Source organism: Takifugu flavidus, chromosome 19 (genome assembly GCF_003711565.1).
Source record: "Takifugu flavidus isolate HTHZ2018 chromosome 19, ASM371156v2, whole genome shotgun sequence".
Lineage (NCBI taxonomy): Eukaryota > Metazoa > Chordata > Actinopteri > Tetraodontiformes > Tetraodontidae > Takifugu > Takifugu flavidus.
This window is the reverse complement of record NC_079538.1, coordinates 12,189,351-12,217,109: the sequence shown is the minus strand read 5'-3', so window position 1 is coordinate 12,217,109 and position 27,759 is coordinate 12,189,351. Positions and strand designations below refer to the sequence as shown.

General features: G+C 46.7%; 1 protein-coding gene and 3 long non-coding RNA genes across 7 annotated transcripts; 3 read left to right on the top strand and 1 right to left on the bottom strand.

The window, feature by feature from the left end:
- Nucleotides 1-865: 865 nt before the first annotated feature.
- Nucleotides 866-1,899, top strand: LOC130516589 (uncharacterized). The gene is made up of 2 exons (XR_008947527.1): nucleotides 866-1,105; nucleotides 1,254-1,899. It is a non-coding gene; the product is annotated as an uncharacterized LOC130516589 (long non-coding RNA).
- Nucleotides 1,758-16,650, bottom strand: fam49a (family with sequence similarity 49 member A). Of its 4 annotated transcripts, none has more exons than XM_057017751.1 (12): nucleotides 16,503-16,650; nucleotides 8,075-8,128; nucleotides 6,269-6,348; nucleotides 4,875-4,996; nucleotides 4,694-4,799; nucleotides 4,458-4,603; nucleotides 4,302-4,379; nucleotides 3,858-3,974; nucleotides 3,696-3,775; nucleotides 3,481-3,607; nucleotides 3,335-3,405; nucleotides 1,758-3,198 (listed from the first exon to the last, which is right to left on the bottom strand). In XM_057017751.1, exons 3-12 carry the CDS (start codon nucleotides 6,336-6,338, stop codon nucleotides 3,135-3,137), a joined length of 981 nt encoding a protein of 326 aa, XP_056873731.1. In that variant the 5' UTR covers nucleotides 6,339-6,348; nucleotides 8,075-8,128; nucleotides 16,503-16,650; the 3' UTR covers nucleotides 1,758-3,134. The 4 variants fall into 4 exon arrangements, with proteins under 4 accessions (XP_056873731.1, XP_056873729.1, XP_056873732.1 ...); XM_057017749.1 differs by lacking the exon at nucleotides 6,269-6,348 and adding an exon at nucleotides 5,975-6,054 and having other exon boundaries at nucleotides 16,503-16,624; XM_057017752.1 differs by lacking the exon at nucleotides 16,503-16,650 and adding an exon at nucleotides 8,235-8,613.
- LOC130516588 (uncharacterized) lies at nucleotides 15,725-20,272 on the top strand. The gene is made up of 2 exons (XR_008947526.1): nucleotides 15,725-15,949; nucleotides 19,184-20,272. It is a non-coding gene; the product is annotated as an uncharacterized LOC130516588 (long non-coding RNA).
- A 6,435-nt stretch (nucleotides 20,273-26,707) lies between these two features.
- LOC130516525 (uncharacterized) lies at nucleotides 26,708-27,222 on the top strand. The gene is made up of 2 exons (XR_008947513.1): nucleotides 26,708-27,043; nucleotides 27,132-27,222. It is a non-coding gene; the product is annotated as an uncharacterized LOC130516525 (long non-coding RNA).
- Nucleotides 27,223-27,759: the final 537 nt, after the last annotated feature.

Sequence of the window (27,759 nt, the reverse complement as noted above, 5' to 3'; positions counted from 1 at the left end):
AACTAAAACATATGCAGTTTGTTGTTTTTTTTTTAAAAAAAACCCTATGAAATATTTGCTGAATAATTCCGTCACGTTTTGTAGTTCGATTAATAAAATGTCAACATTAATTTCAGAAGGTTTCAGCTTTCTGCATATAGCAAAAATAATACATTAACTCGTTGATAGGTGAGACTCACCATCAGTTCAGCCCGATTTGGATTTTTTTGAAAGCTAAAGTTGTCGAACCTGCACACATTTGTACCCATTGGAGCTGGTGACGTCATTCCAAAGGCCCCACGGTGGTTTGGTAAACAGCTCCCCCGTGCGTGCGTGTGCGTCCTGTACACAACGGCAATAATACTGAGTTACACTAATAATGTTCACAGTAGTGGCAATAAAAAAAATAATGATTAAAAATAAAACTCTACTCTTCTTTTTACGGCGCCCTATCGCCACCAACCGGGATGTAATGCGAGCTGGGAATGGATGAAGAGTTGCACACTGAAGCATTTTAAAAGACCCACTTTTGCTTTATGATTAAACCAGCTGAAATCTCTCTTTTGTTGTTTTAATTTAATTTATTTGATACACATGTAAAAGACCGGCAGTGTCAGTGAATTGAAGCCAGGAACTAATTGAGGCGGAACCTTTTTGTAACGTAGCGTTGCCCAGGTAGCGTAAGGAGGAGACTCCACCTGAGAAGATGTACAGACCCTGCGCAGCCAAATCACGCACCATTTGTCACTGCCGCCAAAGCCCCGGTGTGACCGTGACCTCCTGGCTCCAAACGGAATTAGATAAATGCGTGGAAGGTTCCCTGGAGACTGCGGGACCAGCAGGCGTCATGCATTATGGAGCAGCGTTTACACAGACAGGCGCGTTAATGATGCGGGAGGGAGGTGTTGGGACGGGCTCATTATGCTGATGAAGGCGCGCGCGTGGGAGGTAGTGGCTGAGATGGAGGACTGTATTTATTATTCAGGCTTTGGTGAAGCCATCCTTAATTTATTTGAATTTTTCTGGAGCGAACAAAGCCAACTGATTATTCAACATCCGGCTGATAAAATCTTTGACTCTCACCGCCAGAGGGCGCCACCACCACTCACTGGAACTATTACCGTATGTAAGGAAACACGGGACACAAGAGCGCTCCCTAACAGTTTATCTCCCTCTGGTGGTGGGATGCCGTACACACCTCGACACTTTTGTTCCTGACCGTGGGTCAGTTGACAGCAACACATTTAACTTTGTACTCATGTCCCCCTCGATAGATGCCAGAACCCACAATCATCCAATGAGAGACCAGGACGTTTGGAGCCCAGCCAAACACCGGGGTTTGCCCCGGGCCACCGTGGCAGTACCCTGCATGAGCAGCACTCAGGGCATTGGATGGGTCCCACAGGAGTTTCCCTCATTCCTGAGGGCTGAATGTGATGTAACCACAGAGCAAGAAAGAGCGTTGAGGACTAATAAGCTTGAATCGACTGATTCTGCAGTAAAGTGAAGGCTGCGCGTGGTTTGTGACCCTGTTAGAAAGGCTTTTATCGGCACTTTGAAGTATTACCAGAACAGAAATATCCGTTTTTAATGCTTTAGAGTTGAAGTATTTTTTTAAATATTAAATATGCAGAACTAGAATTCCAGTGTTTTTCCATATCGCAGCTATGAGTCAATCGGATCAACCGATTTAAGCTCAAAATGAATCTCATTTAAAAAAGTTGAAACTATTGCCAGCCCTGTCCCATTATGTAAATAAATCACGAGGAGAAACAAAGAAAGATAAGAAATGTACCAATTTTATTTACCAATCCACACATCCCATTTATTATGAAATACAAAGCCAGCGCCAGATTTATATAAATGGCGAGTCTGAACTCCTAAAATATCAAACAACAATGGTCAGTTTCAGAAAGAAAAGGTTTAGCTTTGATTCAACACACAGTAGCATATCATCGGCAAAGAGGAGAAAACGGTTACGTCCAGCAGGACAGATGGAATCCACTTCATTCAGACAGGAATATCTGCATCATAGTCCCGCCATTTCTTAATCTTTGCATAGAACAAATATGGCTCTTATCACTAAACAAAAAGACTAAACTGAATTTTAGATAAACGATGTGTTCATTTATTGGAAAGGAATTGAAGTTTACCGTCAATCGCTCTTTAATATGGCTCCAGAATTAAAATGCAATACTGACTTGAGTCGTTAAGGCAATGTTGTGCTCCATTAAAGCCACAGACATTTCCACACTGGTCATATTGGAGATTACACAGTTGCAATGTTGGCATCAGCATCACGACATTCTATAAAACAACGGAGCCCTGTATTTACGCGGTTCTTTGCAGACCCGCCATCGAATCCAGAGATTACAGCAAAAATGAGACATAACTCAACTATAAATGCAGCGTCACAAAAGCCGAATGACAAGATTGTCCAACCTCGGGAGCAACACTGAGCAAAAGAACCACGATCAGTTTAATCCCAGTTGGCACCATTAGAGTCACGCCACAGATTAAATCTGAATTTAAGTGACGAGCCTCGCTGGGATTTTCCTGGTGAAATAGTCCTTTAAAATGGTATTTAAAGTAAAGAAGGAAAAAAAACACAGAGGCTTTGCAAAAAGTTAAAGAAATGTGTGAAGGAAGCCTCTCAAAATAATGTTTTGGGGTTTTTTTTGGTTGGAGGAAATATATTATATATTTATTTTGTATATTTTAGATGGGAAAATTGACAGGTTGGATGTTGCATGAAAAAGAAATGACCTGATTTAACAAGCAGGAATCTGCTCAAATTCATCCCCATTTTTTTCAGGATCCAGATTTCACTCATAAAAACAAGGTTTAAAAAAAAAAAAAAACAGTTTAAAAACCAAGATGGAGAAAAAAAAAAGGAAAAAAGGATGAAAGGGTTTTTCTGTTGAGTCCCGTCTAAGTGCCGCTCACTTAAATAAGGCTGATGGGTGTCCATCGTTGGTGCTGCGACGGCTGTCGACATCCGTGTTTGGTGCTTTCTTTTGCAAATGTTTCTAAAGTTTGGAGGGAATGACTATGCACACACAAGTATCAACACCAAGACTTAAATAATGTAAACATATACATCTTATCTGAGGTCAGAACATTGATCCTCTTCATATCTGTTTTTAAAAAAAACATTACTGGAGCAGCATCAAGATGTTCTTGGGAGTGGACTCGTCATTCAGGTGTTTCGTGGTGTATCTGCAGAGACAGGCTCAGTTTCAGCTCTTCACATCTGTACGCAGCTCAAAGTCCCACAACTCCTAAACTAGCCTGCACCATGGCAGCAAGTGCTAAGCTAACTAACGCAAGGTAACGAGAGCAAATCGTCCCCAACCTGAGGGCGTTGAGGAGGCCTTCAACTTTGTCCGCAGGCTGATCCTTCAGGACTTTTAGAGAACTTTTGATCTGAGGAGGAATAACGAAACAGAAATCACGCATTAGGGAGTCTGTGTTCCAGCTGCAATCAGCGGCACGCCTTACATCTATCGTGGAGGATTTGATGAAGACTCCGTTGGGGTGGACGTGGTCATAGAGGATGATGACGCCCACCATGACCCTCATACAGAAGAGGAGGGTGTCCTCGCTGCTGAAGCGACTCGAATACTCCCTGAAAAACAGCAGCAGAGAAGCTTCCATCTTCATCTCAGAGACGCTAGCGTGTGTGTGTGTGTGTGTGTGTGTGAGAGAGAACTCACGGCGTCTCCAGCATGATTCTACACACATTGGCCATGGTGCTGAGACAGTCTGTGGTTTTCTCCAGTGGAAGACTTTTATTCTGTGGAGGGCGACATGACGCCGGGGTTAACGGGAGGTGACCGTTGGGCTCGAGGAGGAAAAATAAACAACAGACGCCTCACCTCCATCACAAAGTTGGTGGTTGCTTTGCTGAGCGTTTTCATCATGGGCATGGGTTCCGCGTAGAACAGGGACATCCTGTTGGCCATCTCGTTGTTGACTTCGTTCTCAATTTCCAGCTGACGGTGCAGAAAACAGACAAGAGGGAGCATCAGCGCTCAGGCGGAGGGTGAGAAGTGTCCATTCAGGTCTTTCTCTGAGGGACCAGGCTGCTCATCCCTCTCCTGCATTAGCAGGCTAACGGTAGACGTCACACTGTGACGGCATCAAAGGGCCTATCACATCATCTGGGACATGAAGCTGCAGCAGCGACTCTCTACACATCAGTGTAATCTGCATAATCCCGCTGAGCCACAGGGAGAATATTCCATCATTCCGCATGGCATTGGCCAATTGTGCTTTCCCTTAAAAACGTCCAGCTAAATATGAGAAATCTGAGAACTCACGTTCATGTTGTTTATCCGGTTACGACTGATGGTCCTTCGATAGTAGCTGAAGTCGTTCTGGATGGCCGGGTTTCTTATCTGGAGACAAAAGAGGGAAAAAACCATCCAGCGACGTCTGAAAACACCAGAGGCGGAGTTTCTGCTCTCTCGGCAAACCTTCAGCTCGTCGAAGAGCAGAGTGAAGTGAAGGATCTCAGCGAACTGCTTGGCCAACGCCTGCTTCCGCTCCAGCGCCGTGCTGGCGAGAGGGGCCGTGTTGAGGGAGTAGGTGAGCTCCGACAACAAGCCCTGCAGAACCTCCTCTGAAGACACAGACAGTCAAATCCCTGTGACACTTCTAAGTAGTTTAAACAATAACAAAAACAGAGGGAATCATCCTGGGAAAGCCAAACCTAGTCTGATGGAGAAAGTGTAGAAGTTCTTAAGTTTGATGACCAGTGGACAGACTGAATTCCAGGCTCTCTCCTGGTGCTTGAAGTCATTGGGGTTTTGAATTGCCTGAGTGGGAAAAGAGGGGAGTTACTCTCTGATCAATGATGCAGGGTCTTCATGCAGGGGTTGAAGCTTCTGTACATCTCTGATCTCCTGGCTGGCCCCTTTGTACTCTCGCAGGCCCATCAAGATGCTCTCCGAGTCCTGGAGGACCAGGTCCACCTGGTTCCACACCTCACGCTCCTCCTCCGTGGGCTGTGCATCTAAAACACAAACCAGAGTGAGACCCGTTTCCCTGACAACGCTGATCATCACTGCCGCTTCACATCAAGGACGAGCCGTCGGAGCAGATTTACAACTGCATTAGACTCGATGCGAAGCGGCTGTTCGGTGGGCGGGGCTTGTGTGCTGAGCGTCAACGGAGTGACGAAGCGTCGCTTCAGGAGACGGAGCTTTCAGCACAGCAGCCCGACACAGGAAACATCCAGTCAACCTTCAGCACTTCACTGCAGATTTCAATTCCAGGGGATCAAAAGAGCAGAATTATGGGCGCGACGATGCTCTCCTGCAGACTGAACGTCTCCACGAAGCGGGAGGCGGCTCTTGTTGCCGTGGCAACATACGGGATTAAAAACATGAAAATCAATCCATGTGAGTGGAGTTTAAGGTGGCAGAGACTGAAGGTTGACTGTGGCAGGGCTGGTTCAACCAACAACAAAAAGGGTTAGGGTGCCTCGTCTGATCTACTCCAAAGTAATCTACTCCAGTCTAAAGTGATCTACTCCAGTCTAAAGTGATCTACTCCAGTTTTAAGTGATCTACCCTAATCTGTCGGGTGGCTGCACAGATACAGAAGAATACTATCTGAAAACGTGAGGCCTAATAATTATAATAGCATCCAGTAGGGACGACATAAACTTTCCTAATATCAACAGGATTCTGGGGTGAAGCGACACAAAGACGCAGCTATAACGTGAACGTAATCACAAACAAATTCCATCAAATTTGTGTCAGAGGTGCATGCAAGCAGGGTACGGGCAAAGGTCAAAGGTCAGCTCCATCCTGCCGAAGACAGACTTAGGAAGAAAGTATTCCTGATTCATTTCAAAGAACTGACGTTACAATAGGCTGACCTTTGACCTTTGAAGAGAAAATGGAGGGGAAAAATGAATCAAGAGGGATGTGAAAGAGGGAGAGGAGGAGGTGCAACTGAACAGAAGACGGGCATCAGCTCAGCTCACTTTCAAAGTCAAGGAAAAAGTTTGGCCCTTGTTCAAGCTCTGTGCAAGTGAGCAATTTTAACAGATTCCCCATTTGGCTTCTGCAAAAGAGAAAGAAAAAGAAAGAAAGAAAGACGTGTGCAATGGTTAAATAGTCCAAAAAAAAAGGTGCAGCGGAGAAGAACTGAAGCAGAGTCCTCAGAGGCTTCATCACCAGGAAAGTCCTACTGATAAAAGGAAACCAGTGACGACGTTAACACCCCCCCTTCTCCATCCATCCTTTCTCCATTCCTTCCACTCCTGTGCCAGACTTACTTTCAAAGTCCAGGAAAAAGTGTGGATAGTTCTCTATTTCCCTTGTTAGGACTTTTAGCAGGTTACCCATTCCAGCAAACCTGATGGTAGAACAACAGTCGAGAAAGAGACGTCACAGAGAACAAAACAGAATTTACACAACATCACAGGAGCAGCGAGAGGCCACGATGGAGGTGAAACGTAGGGCTGTACAGCCGGGATATTAGAGCGGAAGGGTGTCGCATCCATGTTCTGAAGCCATCTGGAATAAAGGAATTTTCCTCCTCACAGATGGTCAGATTTATAAATCGGAGCGTGACGTGATGACAAAAGAAAGCCTGTGCTGCAGAGTCCACATGATCCTCACACTGAGGCTCTCCGCAGCGCTTCTGGCCTTTTGTGGACGATTCCCTATCGTGGCGTGCTCATCTCATCGTCTTTTAACTTCATAAAACACAGACACAAGCGGCGTTTCTGATCAACAGCCCCCAGAGTCACGGCTGCGATGCTTAAACAATTAAAAAGCACCGACGTGTCTGATGGGCGATTTCATGCTGAGGGTTTAGCGCAGATGCGGCGCTCCGCCAGAAGGGGGCAGCACTGGTCTCATTGGGATGGGCCTGTGTTGACATGTTGCTACACGCGCCGCAGTCATCAAATCTCTCCACCTGCGGCTATGACAAGTTCACAACACATTCACCTGGATCTTATCTGCAGCCAGACTCAGACCACATTAGTGGCAACAATCAAAGCTGCTTTAAACCGCCTACAGAAGTAGGAACAGCTGACTATTCGTTTTCATACGTAGGTGTGTGGACGCTAATCAACATAGCTCACAAGTTTACTATTGTGGATACTGTAGTGGGGGTGGGGGGGGGGGGGGGGGGGGGGTCCTGCTGCGGGGCAAAGCTGGTGAGCTAAAGCTACTGCAGAGCAGAGAAAACAGTGATGGAGCTCACTGGCTCGGACCAGCATGTGGAAGACTTGATAATGGTTGAACATGAATCAGGAGGAAACATGGACAAAAAAACCCCAACACAGAAGCATCATTTCATAATTTCAGTGTTTTCTGTTCTGTTTGGAGTAAATGAACCAGCTTCTTCTGAAATTCTGCCAGTCTTGCCAGAGACAGAAGGAACCCTAGAATGGGGAACTTTTACTCGTCCGCTTGGTTCCTCCTTCAGAGCTTCTAACTGGACTGAAACCTTTCTAAGCCATCACCTCATGTGTTCACTAGTGAGGAGGGATATTCCTGTTGGTGACAGGGGAGTTTTTACAATCTGGCAACAGTTAGATCCTTCTTGTGGTGCCAAATTTAAACGGCATTTCCTGCTGAGCGGGTGATAAGAGGAACTGTGAAAGATTTCGTTTAAATGAGACAGCCCTTCAAGCCCATAATTAAAAAGGTGACAGATTAGATTTTATTAAAATAATGGCCTATAAAACATCTTTATTGACTCAACTGGTTTTGTGACTGTTTAAACCCTAAATGACCCAAAGACAAACTACAAATTTACTCTTTAAATGCGATCCAGCCTTTATTTGCATTTAAAGTTTCAATGTTAAATGAACTATTAAAACCTAAGACGTTGATTTCAGTATCAATTTTTTTAACAGCCCCAAACACAAACTGCTAGAAGAGCCTTGAAGGGTGAAAGTTTTGGGCATAATACAACAAGTGCAGGCTAATCCCAGCGTAAACATGTAAACCGCAGCATTACTGCTGAGCTGATGTGCCTCAGTGAAAGCTTAGACTGCTCAAACATGATTACACCAGCCCGAGCGTGTGTGTGGGGGTGTGTGTGTGTGTGTGGGAGACTCCTTTACCTTCTCTGGTGGAGGTACTCCTGGCGAGGTCTAGATCATCCACTTTCTTTATCTCTGAAACGGGAGAAGAGCAGGAGAGTCGTGTTTAAAACAACGCAGATAAAGTGAAAAGAAAACAGGCTGTAGAGGAACTGCATCAGCTCAGAGGTGAATTCCTCACTTCTCCCGATGTGCACAGGCGTTTAAACGCTGCAGTCGTCCCTCGCAAAGTACATCCTGAATTATTCAAGAGTGAAATCCACACCCTGGTCTGTTATTTCCAAAACAGAGCTGATTGAGGGTCTGTGAGCAGCGTGTTCAGTGAGGTAGCAAACGTTCTCCGACAGGCTGCTGCTGCTAATGGCTGCAGCTATGCGCCGCCTGTATTTCCCTGCAGCCTGAGTGGAAACAAAGTGACAGTGCTGTCACATTTGGTCAGAAGTGACTGTGGCGCACAGCTGAAGAAGCTAATAAAATGTCTGCAACACACCATTCAGGTCAGGGCAGTGTTACAGAGAGGTTGGGGAAGGTGAAAAATCTCCCCAAACTAGTTAGCTCGTCTTCTGAACAATGCTTTCGTGGCCTCGCCAGTCAGCTGCCGTGTTCTCCGACGAAATTTAAAATGAAAGCTGACGCAAGGAACATTTTCTGCTGAACCTGAGTCGTGTGGCTGTTATCAGGCAACTTCCTCGTCCGCAGTACAAAGAGCCCGTCACACCCTTTTGATGTAATACCTTCATGTCGGACCACTGTTATGATTTAATTTACACGTTGAACAGCTTTTGCAACGATCCAGGTGACCGCTAACCTTTTATAGAGCCTATTTACAACTTCCTTGTCAAACAAATCAAAATCTAGCAGAGGGTTTCTCCTCTGTTAGTCATCTTGGAGTGTGTGAGACATTAATCACCCGGCATAACTGAAACACTGGATTACTCCTGCACCTTGCTGTGTGTTTACCACTTCAGATCTGTCCGTTTTTTTTATTGGGGCAACAGCACAACCCCCCCTCCATGCCAGTCTGAGAGCGAGACAGTCCCATCTGTCACAATAAATAGTCTTCATCTAGCTGTGTTAACCCCCAGAGCTCCTCTGGACAACCTGCACGGAAGCAGACAGTGTGTGTTGGGGATGGAGACCTCCACAGGGAGGATACACACACACACACACACACACACACACACACACACACACACACACACACACACACACACACAACACACACACACACACACACCCCTACCTTATAAGGACACAAGTGTGTGACTTCCTGTAGTGTGGTACATGAGCAGGCTCGACTGTAATGAAATAGCAGGACTGCAGACGTGCGCTCTTTGCCAAAACACCATGTGGACACCGCAGACCAAGCGCTGATGACACTTGTACGCCCCCCCCCCCCGTCTCTCTCTGCTTCCCACTTTCTTGTCCCTCAGCTTCGGCTAATGGGACCACTCGGCTGGACTTCCTCCGTGCTTCCAGTCAACTTAATGAGGATTTAATCGAGTCTATTCACATGTTTTAAGTAGCAGGCATCATCTAGATGGACAGATCTCAACCTCCACCCTTAATGTTGTTAGTTATCCAATTTAGCCAGCATCTCTAAAGCTACGCATGGATGGAGTCAGCCAGGAAGCAGAGGAGGCGCTAATCCTTCAGTCACTAAATCTGCCAATCAGCCCAGCAGGTGGTGGAGCCTGGTGGAGCGGAGAGACGCACGCGGCAGACTCCGAAAAATAAACATGTTTTTCAGGAAATGTTAATGCAGAGCTAGGATGGAATTTTCCAGAGACCCCAGTGGAACAATACACAGCAATATGACATTTAACCCCACAGGTAACCCATCTAAATACAGCACTTTCAAACAGAGGTGACCAGGAGACAAAGGACACCTGTTAACATTAGGAGACACATCTGTTGAAACAGGAGATGTGGATCAACTCAGTGAACACACACGTCACCTCAGTAGGTCACCGCTGCACAAACATCACACACCGTTGTGACACAGAGAGCGACGGCTGGTGAAAACCATCATGTAAATGTGAGGTCGAGAGGTGAGTTGAAGGAAAACCAGAAGGTGGGCTTCTGTGACCCAGAGCAGAATGACACTACAACGACCGGTGAAGGTCCCAGTCCAGTGATCTGCAACCACAGTTTACACAAGCAGACAAAATGCAGAGTGTTCACAGAGCAAATGGACCAGAATAGTAAACATTCATGAAGCCCTCTTATCTGACCTTCACATCAGCTGTTTGCATATTCAACATTAGCCTCAAACAGGCTCCGACTCCATCACATATTGATGGAAGAGCCATCTTCCATCCTTGGAGAACCAAAACCAACATCAGTAACTGATGTGTTCTCTAATCTGCACACCTAAATAAATGCTGCTTCTGAAGCACCCAACAGGAGGTAATCGGTTCGCAAAGTTAACAATTAATGTTTAAAATATATTCATCACAACAAACCTCCAAAGGAGGGAAAAACTGCTCCTCAAAACGGCCACCAAGCCAGCCAGCAGCACCAAAGGGTTTTTAAATCCCTCGTCCCACTTTCAACCAAAACTAATTGTCTAAATTCAGCGTTAAAGCATCTAATTTGGTCCAAGCTGGAACTCAAATGGAGCCAGTTATGAGGAGGAGCATCTTCTCACACACCATTACAACACTGTGACCTCCCCATGAGCCTTGGGTCGCGTGACAGTTGCTGCTATTGCAGACAACCAAGATATGACCTGCGCGTTAATTATTCACGTGCATGTGCATGTGCGTGTGTGTGTATCCTCTCCAGCACTGGAAAACACACTTCAAGCAAAGCACCAGGTCACGCGAGGAGAGATGGAGTGTTAACAGAAATCCCAGATGATGCCGACGCGTGCGCGTGTGTTTTGATGCGGTGAGCGCAGCAGGCTAGCTCTGGTCCAGGGGATGGAGCAAGGCGAACGGGGGGGGGGGGGGGAGACACATCTGGCTGAGGCCGATCCACAGACAACCCTCTGTCAGAGTTCAGACGGGGGCTAACCAGACGCTCAATGGACTGGAAACCCCCCCCCCATTGGAAAACAACGCGCGTCTGTGGGTATTTGCAGCAGCTCTGGAGCATCATTCTGCCCCTTTGCATGGCAACAACTCATGACTGGATGATGGATTCTTAACAGCGAGCTGTGGGCTGAGGCGGAGACACATCAATGAGCATTCAAATTCATCCATTTGACATCAATTTGGAGCTGGAAGAGTCTAAATTTTCTCCGAGTTCCTTTAAGAATGAGCCTGGCCGTCTGCAGCCTTTGGATGCCTTCAAAAAACGTCGCCAAAAGAGGAAAAAGTGGCAGATTTCAAATGTTTTGATTCATTTACTGACACTGGGCTGAACAGGAAATGAGTGAGAACTGAACCACACGTTTGAGAACTGGAAGTTTCCTCATCGACCGTTTTTGATTCAAATTCCGCAAATGTGCTTAATGAGGAGAATATAAACAATATAAACAGCTGTAGTTTGTTTACTACGGTAAATCCTCTCAGAACATGTTTAGGAGGAACAAAAGGACAAAATGGCACCTTTTCCATTTTCAACTACGACGTAGTGAAAGAAACGCGGTTTGTTTCCTCCCGCTCGTGCAGCAGTAAATCTGCAGCCATAACATTGTCTCAACATGCGTCGTATTTTTGATCATTCAATGTAATAAAGATGATGATAAAATGCTGACCCAGGTGACCTACCATCGACAGGACAAGGGTCAGGATTCCTCTGGAGGAATATGTGCCGAAACCATCCCCAACAAAAATACTGATCCATGTGTCAATAACAGTAACAATAATAATAATAATCCCTTTCAATCCTAGTTACACACTGACACAGACTTCCCTCTGCCATCAGAATTTCCAGATTAAACCTCCACCAAAGGCCTCTGTGTAAACCAAAGGAAAGCTAAACCAGCAGCAATGACTGAAATAGCTTCTGTTTAGAAATCTCCAGGGAACAAACCTATGCTCTCTCTCCCTGAGAGGCTACCTAAGGGTTCACCTTTATCGTCAAATAAAATCAGGTTGGCGAGTATTTGTGGAGGTGACCTTTGACCTTGTATCATCTACACCTCCCCGCTTGCTGCTCAGCCACCATAAGTTTGTTGTAACTTCAATGTGTCTGACATTGTGGAGTTTATTGGCTTCTCTATGGGGGATTGACTTCAGCCTCAAAAACTGACATGAACTAAACACACCAGACAGCTGACTAACAAACCCAAAGCTAGCCGGGCCTGTCGCACCCACTTTAGAACCTCTCTGCCACTTGGAGTAACCATAAAAACTGCCTGTCGGTCTGGGTTAGTGGAGCGTCGTCTCCCTCGGGCTCCCCTCGCCACAGCAAATGTGACAGCAGGTTGTGCTGGGGGCCGATTCCACCCCCAGGGGAGGCCGACTGACTTTTGCCCTAATATGGACACAGGCTGTGGGGGTGCGGGGAGGTGCCGAGACACGGGAGAGAAGGGGAAACGCACCCGGCAACATCACAATGGCGGCCTTGCTATATCACTGACAACCTTGATCCCTCCCTCTTACTGCATGCTCCACACGCCAGCACAGGAACACACCGCGTGGGCTCCAAAAACTCTCCGGTTTGGATTTCGGCTCCCTGAAGACACACAACGCTGCACTTGCACACTGCTGAGGAGCTGCTGGGCTTAAGGCCGCGCTGCCTGATTTAACACAGACTCACCACAGCAACTCCTCCACATTTGGCCTCTCTAGTACAGAGAACCACAGGAGAGCTCAGTCATTTTATATGTATGGAGTTAGTGGTGGGGTGGGGGGGGGGTCCACCAGTAAACAACTGGGTGCAAGAGACAATGGCAGAGAGAGAGAGACAGCCTGCCGAGGTCCGTGAGATTATGAAAAGAACAATGGAAGGAGAAAAAGACAGAAAAAAGTCAAGTAGAAAAGTTAAAGAGGGCGTCTGCTATGGAGGAGGAGGAGGAGGAGGCAGATTGGTGTCTGCTACCAGCAGCCATCACCACAGAGAAATTCCTCCCACGTCTCTGCTCAATGCCACTTCTGTTCTGGACGTCAGCGGCGCTGCAGATACAAAGGCATCCATTTCTGAGCGCGAACCACTCTGTGAAACCAGTGTTCCATGTGCGAGAACATCAAGCGCCTACACGCTGGGTGGGGAGGCGACCACTGCGCCGCTGAGAGAGCCAACGCTCACAACGCACAATATCAAACTCCTCCGCTACAAACTGTCGATTGAAGCCATCATCGTGGCCTCAGGATGCTCGTAGTTTAGAGCCTCTGATCTTACAGCTTGTGTAAGAGCAATGGTGGAAATGGAAGAGCTTGGGCTGGAAAAAAAGGGGCCTTTTTTCTAGGATCCTATAAATATGGCCGTTCCTTATGAAAACAAGACTATTTAAGGCTTCCCGTGAATGTGCGACAGCAACAGAGCCCTCCTGAAGAACGACACTTGACCTCCGGTTTCACTCCACAGCCCAGGCTGAGCACAAGAGCGCTCGTTTCGGTCAGTCGTGCATCATCAAGGGAGGAGAGTGCGTTAAGTCAACAAACGTTTAAGCGTCTGCCTGGCTTTAGAAATTTGGTAGGACTGCAGTGTGGATTCAACAGGAAGTGTTTTCCCTTGCAAAACCCTTAAATTACACAATGACATTATGCACTAATAATCAGCATTAATCCCAGCATTCAATAATCAGGATCAGACTTAAAGCTATTACACACAGTCTGCGCCCTATCCCAGAATAACAGCTGTTGCTTCAGCAGAAACCACCTCTTCGCCTCTTTAAATGTGAGGCTCAGGTACAAATCTGCATCTTTCCAGAGTTCCACCGTTAAAAATGCTGCCAGATGAAAATTTAAAAGCATTGTTGCACAAACCGATGGTTTCACAGCACAAATGTGCCGCTCGCCGCCATAATAATCACTGGTGTTATTAAAAATAAGATTTTGATTTCAAGCATCCCCCCCCAAAATTCATGGGAACAATAAAAAAAAAATTGAGCAGAATTCAGCCACAACCTGTCCTCTGGTGTAGGGGTTTTATGTCATTCATCGTCATCTAAATTCAGCCGGAAGCCAGGAGGATCAAAAACAAAAAAGGTCCTGCGAGCAGCCCGTTTCCCCTTCACACCCTCTCAGCAGCCACAGCTTCACAACCAACTGTCAAGAGCAGTTTAAAGTTTTCCCCCTTGAATTCATCAATAATTCACCAAGGCTTAGCAGATAATCGGTGCTGTGGCTGATGGGAGCAGACGCTGAAGCAGAGCCGAATCCTGCAAACCACACTGACGGTGGCTGGTGTGGGACAAGCCAACCGGGCCGATGGCTTCCAGCAAGTCCAGATGGCACGTTTCTGGGGGGGGGGGGGATTATGAAGCAGAGTTTTAGTAGTTGGTCAGTTTTTGACATACAGAATTCAACATTTATACATATTTAACGGTATGTCTGGAACCTAAACTGGAACAAGTGCTTTGAATCACAAGTCTGATGCTCTTGCTGTCGTCCACTTCTCGTTATTTCCCCCCACTTACCATCTCACACGCTTGCACACAGACACACAAAACATGTGCAATCTGTTAGCTGAGCATCTGAGGCAGCGGACCCAGTGAGAAGTCTGCTGCGCTGCCTGTTCCAGCCCAGATGGCTGCATTGGCTGAGTCAGCAGTGGCTACTGGCCCGGGGTGAAACGGATGATTAGCCGTTGACAACGGGAGGAGAGCCGCGCATCGCACAGACCGACGAGCAGTTTGAGCAACAGCAAATGTGTCAAATCTCACGTTACCTTCATCTGGCTGGCTGAGAGCATAAAGCAGCACATGCCTCTCTGCTCTGCAGCTGCACTCATCACACTTCACGAATCGTACGACACCGTCGACGCCAGCGTGCTCCGCTTCTTGCAGAGGCTGGTTTCTTTGATCGTTACAACACGGCTTCAAAGTCGTGGCGTTTCACGGCGTGTGTTGCTCTTAAAAAAATTCATCTGTCTCACCTTGACAAAAAACAAAACAAGACTTGTTCATTGATGCAGTTTTGTGTTCTACAGTTTCTCAAGGGGGTTGTGGTTCATCATGGCAGTCTCACAGTTCTAATTATGTACAACAGTGCAGCACAACCACTCAGGCAACCTGCCAGTTGAAAACCGCAGTATAAAAAATAGGAGTGAGAAAAGGTGTGAGCATTATTTCCTGTTTTTCTGTTACATCTGTGGGGCTCAGCTTTTAACAGTGATCATTATCAGTGTTTACACTAATTTATGCAAAATAAAGAGCCTAAAGTGAGACATTTTTAGAATTCTTCCAGGATGCTGTGAAATGGTATCTTTCTTTAACGTTCTGCATGTTCTAACTTGCCCAGGCTGAGGTGCAGCTAGACTAGGCCATGTAAAGAACATGCAAACATTTCAGCGTCTTCCACATTGAGCCATTGTCCTCGAGTTTCCTTCACAGGACTCGACCAGCATTCCGTTCGTGCTGCAGTTAGCGCCTGGCATACCGACTGAAACTAAACAGATGAACACACACGCACATTTTGCTGAGTGCAGCTGCTGCTGTATGTTCGCCAACAAAAGAACACCACTTCAATGTAACAGGAACCACGATGAAAAAAAAAAACAGCATCTCAAGATGTTCCTCTGCAAGTACTGTGTGTGTGTGTGTGTGTGGTGTGTGTGTGTGTGTGTGTGTGTGTGTCAGGTTTCAACGTTCTGGGTCGGATTTCAGTCACATCATGTCTGCAGGGCACCTTTCTGCACATGCAACAATACACTCTACGGTGCACGATAGCCTCTCATCAACGACTCACGTTGAGATAAACGAAAGAAATTAGCTGTTGCCGTCTGACATCTGTAACGTATAATCAGGACGATTACAGGTGACATCTCAGCAATTGTCAGGAGGTGAGTTACATTTTATCTGAGGCTGAATGAAGTCTAATGATACAAGTACGCAGTTGTTGGGATGCAGTGATTGTTGAGGGCATGGCTTAATAATAAGAAAACGGTTAGTCACGATTCACTTGTCTGTACAGACGTTGACGATTGAGTAAAACTTTCGGGAAAAGTTCTTGTGAACGGTAATTTGAAAAAAAAAAAAAATCTGTGAAACGTGGCTGAGTATCGCCAAGCTAAGTTTGTTGGCTAGCTAGTCTGTGAGCTAGCCAGTGCGGGAGTCCGATAAGTCAACAAGAGAGCAAAAATCACAGGAGAATGTTAACAGACTTAGAGTCAGAGTCGCACAACATCCAGCCAGAGAACATTTCAGCTCGACAAAGTTGGCTGAACCGATTCAGCATCTTAGCGCTCCTGCCCCGGCATCTCCTCCCATGTGAAGTCATTTGACAGTCACTGATTTGACGCGGAAACACTGCTTGGCACAACACCAGGTCGCATCAAACCGCAGCAGAAGCTGGTAAAACTCGGACAAAAAGTTGGTTCAACCTTGACGGCTCACCTGTCTGTGCCTTTCGTAGTATTTCCTCGGATGTTGCGGAGGAGAAAACTCGGGCTCGGCAGGGTTTTATCGACCTCAAGAGCGCTGAACGTCCCCGGCAGCCACAGACGAGTCCGTTCTCAGAACACGCCCCTCCCTCTGCAGGAGGAGGAGGAGAAGAAGAAAAGGACGACGAAGAAGAAAGGGGCTACTCTAAGCCCCGCCCATGTGGGCGTTTCTAATTGGTTGAAATTAGGGACGGCGTCGAACAAGCCAATTAAGCGTCGCGTGTGTGTGTAACTCGGTAGACTGTTGCCCTCTGCAGCAAAATGAAAATGCTCTTGTTTTAGGAGCGCATCAGACACTTCAGGATGTTATTTCCAATCACGCCTAATGTTGTTTTGAATAGTTATTATTATTATTGGGTTATTTCTTAGGTCAGCTATTAGTTGGTGAACTTGTGGGAATCGCGAGCATTGCAGTGTTGTGAGCAATGGGGGTATGCACAGGGCAAACATTCCTTTGTTGAAGTGCAAGAGGTAGTTAGGCTGGGTGATGGAGGGTGTCAACATACACCCACATGTTCCACTATCACATCAAGCAGCGGTTGTCATGGAGTCGAGTTTCCTTTATAGCGATTTTACACCCACACAGTCGGCATGGGTTTATAACTCTGTCCTGTTATTACACCACCTTTTATCCTCACACACTAATGTGTTGTATCATGTAAGCTACGTAACTACCACATATTTCTAATGATGTTTGAAAATCATCTAGACAGTCAGGCTATGCGAAAATGACTTATATTTGCTGTGCACATGTTGATATTACGAAAGTTGTTCACTAATCGCCCTTAGGGAGGTTTGAAGCAAGCTGACTTTAAGGATAATCCGTCGCCTGCCATACTGTTATGGGCGTTAATTAACCCCCCCAATATTTAGTTTGCCACGCTGTTTGTGAGATTGTCCAATAGGGGCCCCTGGTGGTGAGGATGTGTAGTGCCGTTGGAAATGAAAGGTGTCTCAGTAAATTATTCTCTGCTCAGTAATCTACGCAGTAACTTGTAAATAGTCTGCGTGAAAAAGAAAATCGATGGTTTCCTATGAATTTGGGGAAGAGTTTGAAAAAAAAATCATATATATATAAGCGTGCAGGACACATCGGCAGTAAAATACCCACTTTAGTGCAACTCCATGACCATTATCCTACTGTCGGAGTATCTTCTACATGCAGTCATGTCGGATAGAAGCTGACACGGTGAGCATCGAGCGTCACACCAGTGTTTTCCTGTAGGGGGCAGCATAGCGCAACCCACAGCTGATTTTGCTGTGTGAAACTGGTTGTTATTCAGTTTCTTTTTCCTCTGCGGTCACCTGCCGTGCTGGAGGATGATGACATTGATTTAGGTTGCAATTTATTCACCGCCAGTTCTGTGTTTCAAACCAAAAGCACATGCATGCACTCAAATATGTGTGAAATCTAACCTAGAGTGCTCCATTGTGCAGTTTGGGTAAAGATGCACCAGGGTTTTATCATCTTTAAATTATGTTTCTATGTGTTTAAGATGGTATAAGACCTGATTGGGGCTTCTGAGCAAGGTTGAAAATTACTTTGCCTTGTTAAGATGCAAGGAGAGCGTGAAATCAGACTTGTCGGAAAACAAAAGCCGCGAGGAAAAAGAAGCCATGCTTGTGCTCCTCTCTCTGCCTCTGGTGTTGGACAGCAACACAGTTTCCACTTCCACTGTAGCGTCACGACTTGGCAGGCTGCCGCAGTGCTGCATGTTGCTAATGGCTGCATTAACTGTGGCTGCAGGGAGGTGACTGGCTGCACCTGATATATAAACAGTCTACACCATGAGCTGCTGTGCTCAAGGTTGTCAGCTGACTCAGCCTCTCCGTTTCCCCAGATCATTGCTGAATATTTCCATTTTGCTGAATATTTCCATTTTTCAGGCTCTAAATGTTGCCACCGCAGCTGTGAATGCATATTTCAAATATCACCCATGATGGCTGAGAGCAAAATGCTAATCGCCAACTGCTGCTTGTAAATGTCTTAATACTGGGTCATTTTTTAGCCTGTTGTTTCTTTTTAAATTTAAAAAAAAAATCATATTTCAAACATATTTTTAAAATTGTTGGACCTGGTTAAATAATTCAATTTAAACAGCAGATTCAAATGGTCAAATGGGATTGACTCCAAAAATGCTCGGTGCCCTCGGTGGCCCTTTGTACGCCTGTGAATCCTTCTGTTCCTTCCTGCCAGCGTCTGGGAGCGCTGGGTCGTGCTCTGCTCAGTCTCGCGGGTCTATTGATGGCAGCAGCATCTCCTTTCGTGTCCCGATCAATGAACGAGGGTCCGCTGTGGATAACTGCTGCAGTCTAAAAACAGCAGCCAGGACGTGCACGGACTGGGGCGTATCTGGGAAGCAGAAAGTGTTTCAGAGCTCATTCACGGGAGACCAGCAGAATAAACAGGCCGAGGCAGCGGCGAGGAGCCCTCTGACGCCATCGGGGAGTCAGCAGGGGCGGGGGGCAACAACGCTCCAGGTCCAGGCCTGAATCTCCAAAGGCCAGTTAATGTCATGACGGAGAGAAAAGATGTGATCAAGCACGAAGGCCGTCTCCAGTTCCCTCATAGAGACGACATCAGCGCGTGATCATGAGAATTCCTTTTGTCTTCCTTTGTCTTTGTGGTTTCAGAACCAGTGTGTCAAAATGCATCAGCACTGGAAACCGTCCCAGCAACCGTCCCCCCCCCCCCCGTTGGTGTTTCCCTCTGCCGGCGATGACTGAGTGGCTGTTTGGCACCATGTTCTTACGCAATCATCCGAGGCATCAGAGCGTGGAAGGGGCGCGAGGAGCTGCCGTGTGCCAGGAGTGCCCGAGAGCCGCGCTTATGGACGGAAGAAAGAGGAGAGTTCGTGTGGGGATATGAGAGGATCACAGGAAACAAAGCCAGAGATGAACGATTGAGATGTAATTAAGCCGCCAGCTCTTTGCCTCCTCCCATTGTGCTCGACGGAGGCCACCCAGTAAACTCCTGGATGCTTCCTCCTAGCTGCTCTGTCAGCTAATTCTGAAACACAACCTGATGGTTTGCATGAAAAATACCATCAGTGTCGCACATTTAAAGACATAAAAAGGAAGGTTTAGCTGGACAAATGCGGTGATCTTAGTGGCCCTTGATGTGCAGAGCAGATGGGTTTGTTGTAGAAATGCAGAGTTTGAGAGTTTGACATGGAATTCTGTCCTCAGCTGATAGTTCCAGATGCTTTTAGCATGTCTGTATTTGCCAGAACTAATCTGGATTCTTCTCTCCTGCAATATTATATAACTTTTTATCTCAGTAAGCCAAACATCACACGTCTACTTTCATCCAACATTGTCAGATGCACATTTTGTTTATTTTAACACCACAGGGAACTGCTTTGCTAGCTCCTAATGACCATATAGGAGAGAGAAACAACAACAAAGGGATGAGGGATGAGTGGAAGAGCCAAAACGGTGAGGGATGCTGCTGTCGCAGAGACTTTGGGAGCTGAGTCTGACACACTGCGGCACTCTTTCAGCCTCCATCTGTCTCGCTCTGTCCAGCGGCTCACTCCGCTTTGATTTACATCTTCATTAGAGGCGTCTAACGATGCTAAAAACTTGTGTCCATAACTTTACCCCCCCCCCCCCCCCCACACACACACACACACACACACAGTATTAGATGATGCATGTAAACAGAATGTTTTGGAGATGCAAATGAGGTGTCAAAGCAATAAAAATCTCAGCTAAATTGGACCCCTGGTATTGCTATTGTTCTATTCTGTACAGCATAATAGCAACAAATTGGGGATTACTACAGCGTTGGAAGGTGATTGATTAACCTGGTCATCAGACCTGAGCTTAAAACACGAGTACAGGAAGTGTAGACACATGGATTAAGGAGGAGCGCAGCAGCAATGTGGTGATGCTCCCCAACGCTGCAGAGCAAAGATACGAGAACTTCAACTTGTATCCTTCAAATCTTGCTTTGATTATGAAGGAAAAGAGGAGAGGTTTGCATGAAGATTCAAGCTGCAATCATAGCACGCAACAACAGGGGGCAGTATAAGGCTACTACATAAACAAGGTTAGCAAAATTTGCTGGAATATGATGTGTTATCAGCACTGAAGGGTGAGGAGCCAACATTTGGACACAGGTAACCTATTCAGAGAGCACTAAATGCATGTGTGTCAGTAACCAGGAACTGCCAGCAGGATCTATCTGCAGGAACTAAAGAGGGACGTTGAGGTTCCAAAGGTTCATCAGCATGTTGTTGCACGCTAGTGCAGAAACCCTCTATCATGAGAATTAATGAAGCCGACAGTGAGCAATCACACAGAAATTGGTTTTGTTTACTGAATTTGCAAGTAAAATGATGCAGGGGTCCAGTCAAAACATTTCTCATTAAAAATGAATTAAAGTCTCTGAACTGGAGCACTTTTAAGTATGATTCTTATTTGTTAGAGCTGTCTCACGGCATGCGCTCTTAATGCCGATTTTCCATATGTGGCTAACAAGCGGCTGAATGCCTTCATCACTCCCAGCTCTGCCGCCTCTCTGGACTCTCTTGTTTCATCTTCTCTGGCGCTGCTGCTCGTTTTACAGGCTGCCTGTGCTGGTAATGATGCAGTGCAGCTATATATAGAGACGTATGCATTCCTCTGAAAGTATAGATGGATGCAGCAATAGAGAGATGACAGACGGAGCCACCGAGAGACAAACAGGAAGTAAATGGAGTAAGAAAACTTGAATGGGCAGACAGATGGCGAGAGAAGCTGATCAGGATGTGTGAAAGAAGAGGACCTCGGAGAGCTCAGGAATTAGTGACCAAATGGTTCATTTAAAGAACCGTCAACTGGACATCTATCTCGTCCGCTTCCAATGTAGATCCATGTGATTCCAACAGTTAATATGTGCAACAAAGCCCCCAGTTGCTACTTCTCGGACTCTTTCAAAGCAGAAAAAGTGGAACCCTCAAGTTTTTACATTAAATCTTGGATCTGGCTGCTTCAGCACTCTTTGGTGGTTTACAGCTAACAGGAGCTAATGTACTAAACTTTCTCGAACATTAACTGATTCCCTTTTAAACCATTCTCTTTCCATTTATGTATTTATGATCCAGGAAAGCGGTTCAGAAGTACTGGAGGACAGAGGAGAAGCAGTGAATTTATTAGACATTTAATAAAACGCTCCTTTATATTCATCCGCTTGTTGCTATAATCCAAAATAAAGGCTCCATGTGAGTTTTAGCTAACGTTATCTCTGATGTTTGATGTAATAATGAGGATGGCTCTGGTTATTTCTGCGCCAGATCCCTGTTTAAGGACAGACGAACAGGCCTTTGTGCCAGTTGCGTCCCCTGTGATCTCCTCCCTCGCAGGGATCGTGCAGTCTGTTGTCCCTTTTGCACCTTCACAGCTCTGAATTAAATTCATCGGCGGCGGCCCCTCGGGAGACGGGCAGCGTCCCTCAGTGTGTTTGAACCTGGCTGTGAAACTATGAAAAGCTAAAAGGAGAAGAAAAGCAAGCGGAAGCGGCTGGAAAAGGTTTTCCTCGTGCAGGGTCAGCGAGACAGCATCTCCTCCCTGCTTTTAACACCGAGTTCTGCTCATTAACTGGGAAACACAGCAGCACCAAACAAGAGAGCCATACAGAGAAACCTCCTTTACTAAATAATAGATTTTCTCTGAAATATACATGAAAGTCTTCATCCCGCATCTGAATTATATAATCCAGAGCGCCGAGAATCAAATGTGGCCCCATCCAAGTCGGAGCAGGAGTTGCGTAACACACAGGAAGTCAGAGACCTCAGGGCATCGTCGTTATTTCTTCCTAAAACAAAAGGCTTCCCCTGTTCTGCTCACGTTACATAAAAACAGATAATTGTGATTTTTCTCTGCGCCCCGCACACCCACGCACGCAGCCTCTCTTGCGCGCGCACGCTGCTTGTTTTACCTGACAGGCTCGGCGGATTGGTCTCCCAGCGTTTGCGTTCTGCTGAACACATAATTACGTTGAGGTTTCAGCCATCCTGCAGCGTTTTGACGACTCCCTTTTTCTGTCAGTCGAGGCCCGAAACATCAAAATGCAGCTCACACGTGGGCCGAGGGGAGGCTGGGAACACCGTCGATATGAAGTAATGATTTGAAGGAGTGCGTTGGGTGGCTCAGTCGATGGCACAAATTAACCTTCTTCTCCCGTCTAAGCAGTTTTTAATGCTGTGAGCGGCGGCAAACGCTTCATCCAATTCTCCCCGACAGCGATTTCAGGTTTTCGGGCTCTTTCGCTCCATCAGACATTCAAACATATTTGGGAGCAGCTATTATGATGCTGTATTGCCTTTTAAAAGAACAATTCATCGCCTCATCCCAAGGGCAGACGCACGGCTGGCCGCGTGCACGGCGGCTGGCCGCGTGCACGGCCGCTCTGTGCTGGTGCCACACCCACCCCCCCCCTTGAGGGACTCCAGAGATGATGCTTAGTTACAGCCGCCTTCCCATCACAACCAGAGGAGCTGCGGCAGAAGCGCCTCCTCTGTGAGGACCGGCGTTTCTAACCGAGACCGAAGCAGCGACACGTCCACGTCCCCTCGTCTTTAACGGGAAATGGACACTTGGGACGGAAGACAAAGCGCTGACGGACAATTGGGAGTTGAAAAAAGCACCGTTGTCTTCCCCAGAAGATTCTCTCAGCTTTCTTTATCAGACATATCACCTTTTCCCTGGAAACGTGTCTGCAAGGACGCGTCTCTCTGTCCACGTCCTCAAGGTGAAGTCTGGAAACACTAGCTGTGCAGGGCGGCTCCAAACATGAATAGTGATGAGTCTGGAGGCCCACTCTGGAGCCTTTAATGAATTTTATACCAATTGTAACGGGAGCCACGCGACGTCGAAGCGCTTCAGTAAAACAGAAGCAGACTCAAGTCAAACATTTTAGCATTGGCATCAAAACAGAAGCTTGATGAATCCACTTCCTGCATTTTTAATGTTTCCGAGCATCAACGTCCGTCCGATCTCTCGGCTTGTGTTTCCCGATTCCCCATAATTAAAAGCTACATTTGAGCTGGATTAAACAGCATTAAACATTCACGTCTGAATCACAGCAGTTGTAGATCTGCTGCAGCTAGAATGCAACAGTGCACACTTTCATCATTTAATTTCCCCTCATTCACAAATCTCAGGTAAAAACGGCGTATTTCTGCTTTCAGCCTGTGTGTTTGAGACCACATTGTCGCTCTCTCTCTCCTGAATATGCATTCAGCCCTGAGTGCCGGTCCCCAGCCTTTCAAATCACACACTCCCCGAGCTTCAATCAATTCATCTTCCATTTTTAGAAGCAGCCAGTGGCCGTTATCAAGCCTGCGCTGCACCACCTGACTGTCTGCCGCTACCTGCCCCCCTCCCCCCTCAGCAGGGGAAGCCTGGGAAGGAGAATCCCTTTGTATAAACGGAGAACAAGACGCCGCTTGGCCAGGCAGGATGACAAGCCTGCTGCAGAGGTGAGGAGGAGTGGAAGCGAAGGTGTGAGAGTGGGGAGATGTGCGCCTTCTCTTTCGTCTCTGCGCTGCAGCGTCTCTCCATCCTGCTCTCATTTGTATGCAGAGCCTGGCCCGCTCTGTTCTGCAGCATGGGTTCGTGAACGCTCGCTGCTGCAAGTCGAGCGAGGCTCGGGAATCGTGCTGCAGTGGTCGGGGAGGGTGGCACACACACACACACACACCACACAGGGAAGCCCATTTTGACTGATGCATCTCTATCAAGACCTACAGTTCGTTCTAGACCGTGTAAATACTTTAACCTGATTCATGCATGTCTGCCGCTATAAGATGTGATGCTCATGTAAAAACTGCATGCAAAATACTTCCATTAACACATTTTCTTTATGAGGCTGCTTTAGAACACTAAGGCTGTAAAAGTATCAGCATCTACCAGTGAGACAGGGGTCACCTACAGCAGGTACAGGGACAAATCAGCAGAGGAACCCTGAGGAACTCCTCTGAGAACTGTTCTGCTTGTGGAGGAGACCTCTGAAGTGATGCCAGCAGAGACGGACACATGATGGCACAATGACTGTGTGTCTTACTTCAGTCAGGACGAGGTTCGTTGGGCCGTTAGCAAAGCTCGTGTGCAACATCAGCGGTTTTCTCTCCCTGCTCTGGGTTTTCCTTCCTCTACATATGAAGCACTTTGCAGGAGAACCAGGCAGCATCCAGAAAATATCCAAGAAAAAGGAAAAGACCGACGCACCATCTGGTGGAGGTAGATACAGTATCACACCGACTACTCCGCACACTCTTATCAGCTGCGCTGTGGACCCATTTAGCTCAAATGGGCCGAGTTTGTCACACCTATGAACTGCAACATTTGTGCTTCTGTGCTTGCAGGGTCGGGGCGAGGGGCTGTCTCCGGGTTCTGACCAGATCCTGGAGCTCGTTTTCAACCCGTCGAATAGAAAAATGACAACACGTGGGAATTTATCAGTTCAGCTAATTTAATGAGGCCCCGGCACCGTGGTGGGCCTGTCTACAAACAAATACGACCACAATTCAACTTTAACTTAATAGAAATGATGGAATAACAGGCTTCACCAGTCAATTACTGCCAATCATCAGACCAGAACACACTTACACCCAATCGCTGCCAGAGAAAAAGCGGCTCGGACACAAACGAGTGGGACAGAAGCTGGGCTTTATTTCTTTATTGCAGCATGGCGGGCGCTCCTCTGTAGCAGCCCCCCCCCCCCATCTTGTGTTTTTGGCGTGCCCGTTGCATAATGCAGCCGGCAGGGCTGTGCTGGGAGCCACACAGATCCACCATCGGGCTATCCACCGCACAGGAGAGGAGACTTCAATGGATTTTTCTCTCCTGGCGCTGGTTGAACCCAATTACACTTGAAGCAATAAATCCTTAGCAATGCAATTTCCCCTCCAGACAAGATCTGCTGGGCTTCCCTTCTCCCGCTCCACATTTCCTTCCCTCTATCTTCTAGCCTCTCCCTCTCCTCGATCATCACCTCTTGTTTTTCTTCTCTGCCCCGTTTATATATACTGTAAATTCGCATTTCACTCTCACGCCTCATCCTCCTCTGTCTCTCTCTCTCTTTATCAATCTCATTTAATGCTCCCTCCCTTTTCTGTTACACAACTCTCCCTGTGACCTTCATCTCTCTCCTCCTCCTCCTCCTCTCATCACTGAGCCACCTCTCTCCCACCATCATCTCCTCCATGCCCCTGTGTTTCTGTGTCCCACATCCTTCCTTCTCCTCTCGTACATCCGTCCATTAGTCTCTGTCTTATTAGCTTATACACTTACTCTCTGCGCTGCTGCCACTCTTGTCTTCATCCCACCGTTATTTTAATCTACCAGCTTCCAGAAGAACATGCAGGCTGCGTTTGGATCTTTTGCGTTTCTACCTGGACGGTCTGATTCTGGTATAGCAGTGGAAGTGATATTAGCCTAGCTGCCTACCAAACTATCTCACCGATGCAGCAGTTCAGTAACTATGAACAGCCAACGTGTGTGTACATGTGAAAATAGTGAAATTAATGTCAACAGAGGCATATTTTGGAGGAGTGGTGGTTGTCCTTCTACCCTGGTGGTCTGTGAACAAGGAGCCCTGCAGATGTTTGCATCCTGCACGCTCACGTTAGGGAAGCTAATGCTAACATAAGGTTGTTTGCGTCTAGCTGTCCTGAAGGCAATCTTAGTGATTATTCACTCAAACAAGACTCAGTATCTTTAGTATTCCCATTTCCTCCTAAGCTTTAAAGCTCCTCCTTACGCTACCTTGCTAACTCCTTCCCTTTGTAGCATCGTGGCATTTTAAAAGGGTGCAGAAGGAACAGAAACTGATATAATTGATCTAGCGTTGTGACATATTACTCATTTTTGCTCATAATTCCAGCATACAAAACAGGTGAAGTCATTACAAGTCTGAGGGGGGACGGTTGATTGTCAATAAATCTAATTAAGCGCTGGCATTTGAATGCAACGCCGAAAAAGGATTCTGGAAATGTCAGCAGTTGGTGAAGTCATCACCCGAGCCTCTCTTGTCCTGGGGGGTGTCTTAGGGGCAGTGCTACAGTATGTGTTGAGTTTACTGTACGCAGTCTTGAGCCGTAGTTATGTAATTGGTTCGGCTTCCAGCTGTAAATGACTCTTAAACCAGCATAAAGCAAATGTAAACAGGGATGGAAGCCTGGATACCACCCAAGTTTACCCTCGCGTCTGATTCATTTCAGAGGCTTAATGTGCACTCAGCAATCTCCTCCTCACTCATGTGCTGCACTTCAGTGATGTCAAGCATCTTTGATTGGCTGCGCTCGGGTTGATTTTTCCTGTCAAAACAAAGGTTGTTTTTTTCCATAGTTAAAAAGATGTGGCGGAAAAAACTCCAGCTGTACTTGAACACAAACGGAAAACCGTGCATGAGACAGACAGTGAGACAGCACCCATGACCCAACAGGCTGGATTTTCCCTCAGCTTCCCTGCTGGGGCTGCAGTTAATCTCCCTTAACTGGTGAAGAGGTGAACATCCTTCACGCTGTCACAACATGAGGCTCCTGAGGTTGGAGCCATGCTTTACTGACCTTGTTTCTTTGGGGTTTTCATATAGAATCCACTTCCAAAGCAACAGTAGAGTAAAGATTGCTGCAGATCCGGCAGCAGTGGACAAATAACTAATAAAACGACCATCTTTAAACCCATTTGTAACCTTTTCTTGATAAATATACAGATGCCTCTTGTTTAATCCCACTTGACTTGGTTTAGATATTGAATACAGTTCCATCACATACAAATCAATATTGCAACACCCACAGGATCACAAATAAGGAGAAACTGTTTTCGCCTTCAAATCTCTGAAACCGACTAAAAATACTGAAATGCCGTGTGTAATTCCTGGAAGTGAAATCCATGATGACAGGTAAATAAAAACCAAAACGGAGCCAAACCAAAGTCCCTGATGCAACTAATGCAGATAACGATCGACCAAACAGCAGCCAGTGGTTTCAGCAACCTGCACGCGAATTTACAGTGGCAGAGGCTCTCGGACAGATCTTAAGGCTAACATCACCCTCGATTCCTCTGTGGCACCTTTAGTGTACAAGCTGGACCCCCCTCCCCCCGTCCCCCGGTACAGCCTGACACATTTAAATGTACACGAACACACAAAGAGAGGCTGTGCAGAAATAACACCATCAATCTAAATGCTAATGCAGAAAAGGCACATGCAGCTATTAAGA

Coding starts and splice junctions, on each gene's coding strand:
- fam49a (XM_057017749.1), bottom strand. CDS start 6,047: ATGGGGAATCTGTTAAAATTGCTCACTTGCACAGAGCTTGAACAAGGG. Junction 4,997..5,974: donor CTTTTTCCTTGACTTTGAAA/GTGAGCTGAGCT, acceptor TTTGTGTTTTAG/ATGCACAGCCCACGGAGGAG. Junction 3,776..3,857: donor CCACCAACTTTGTGATGGAG/GTGAGGCGTCTG, acceptor CGCCCTCCACAG/AATAAAAGTCTTCCACTGGA.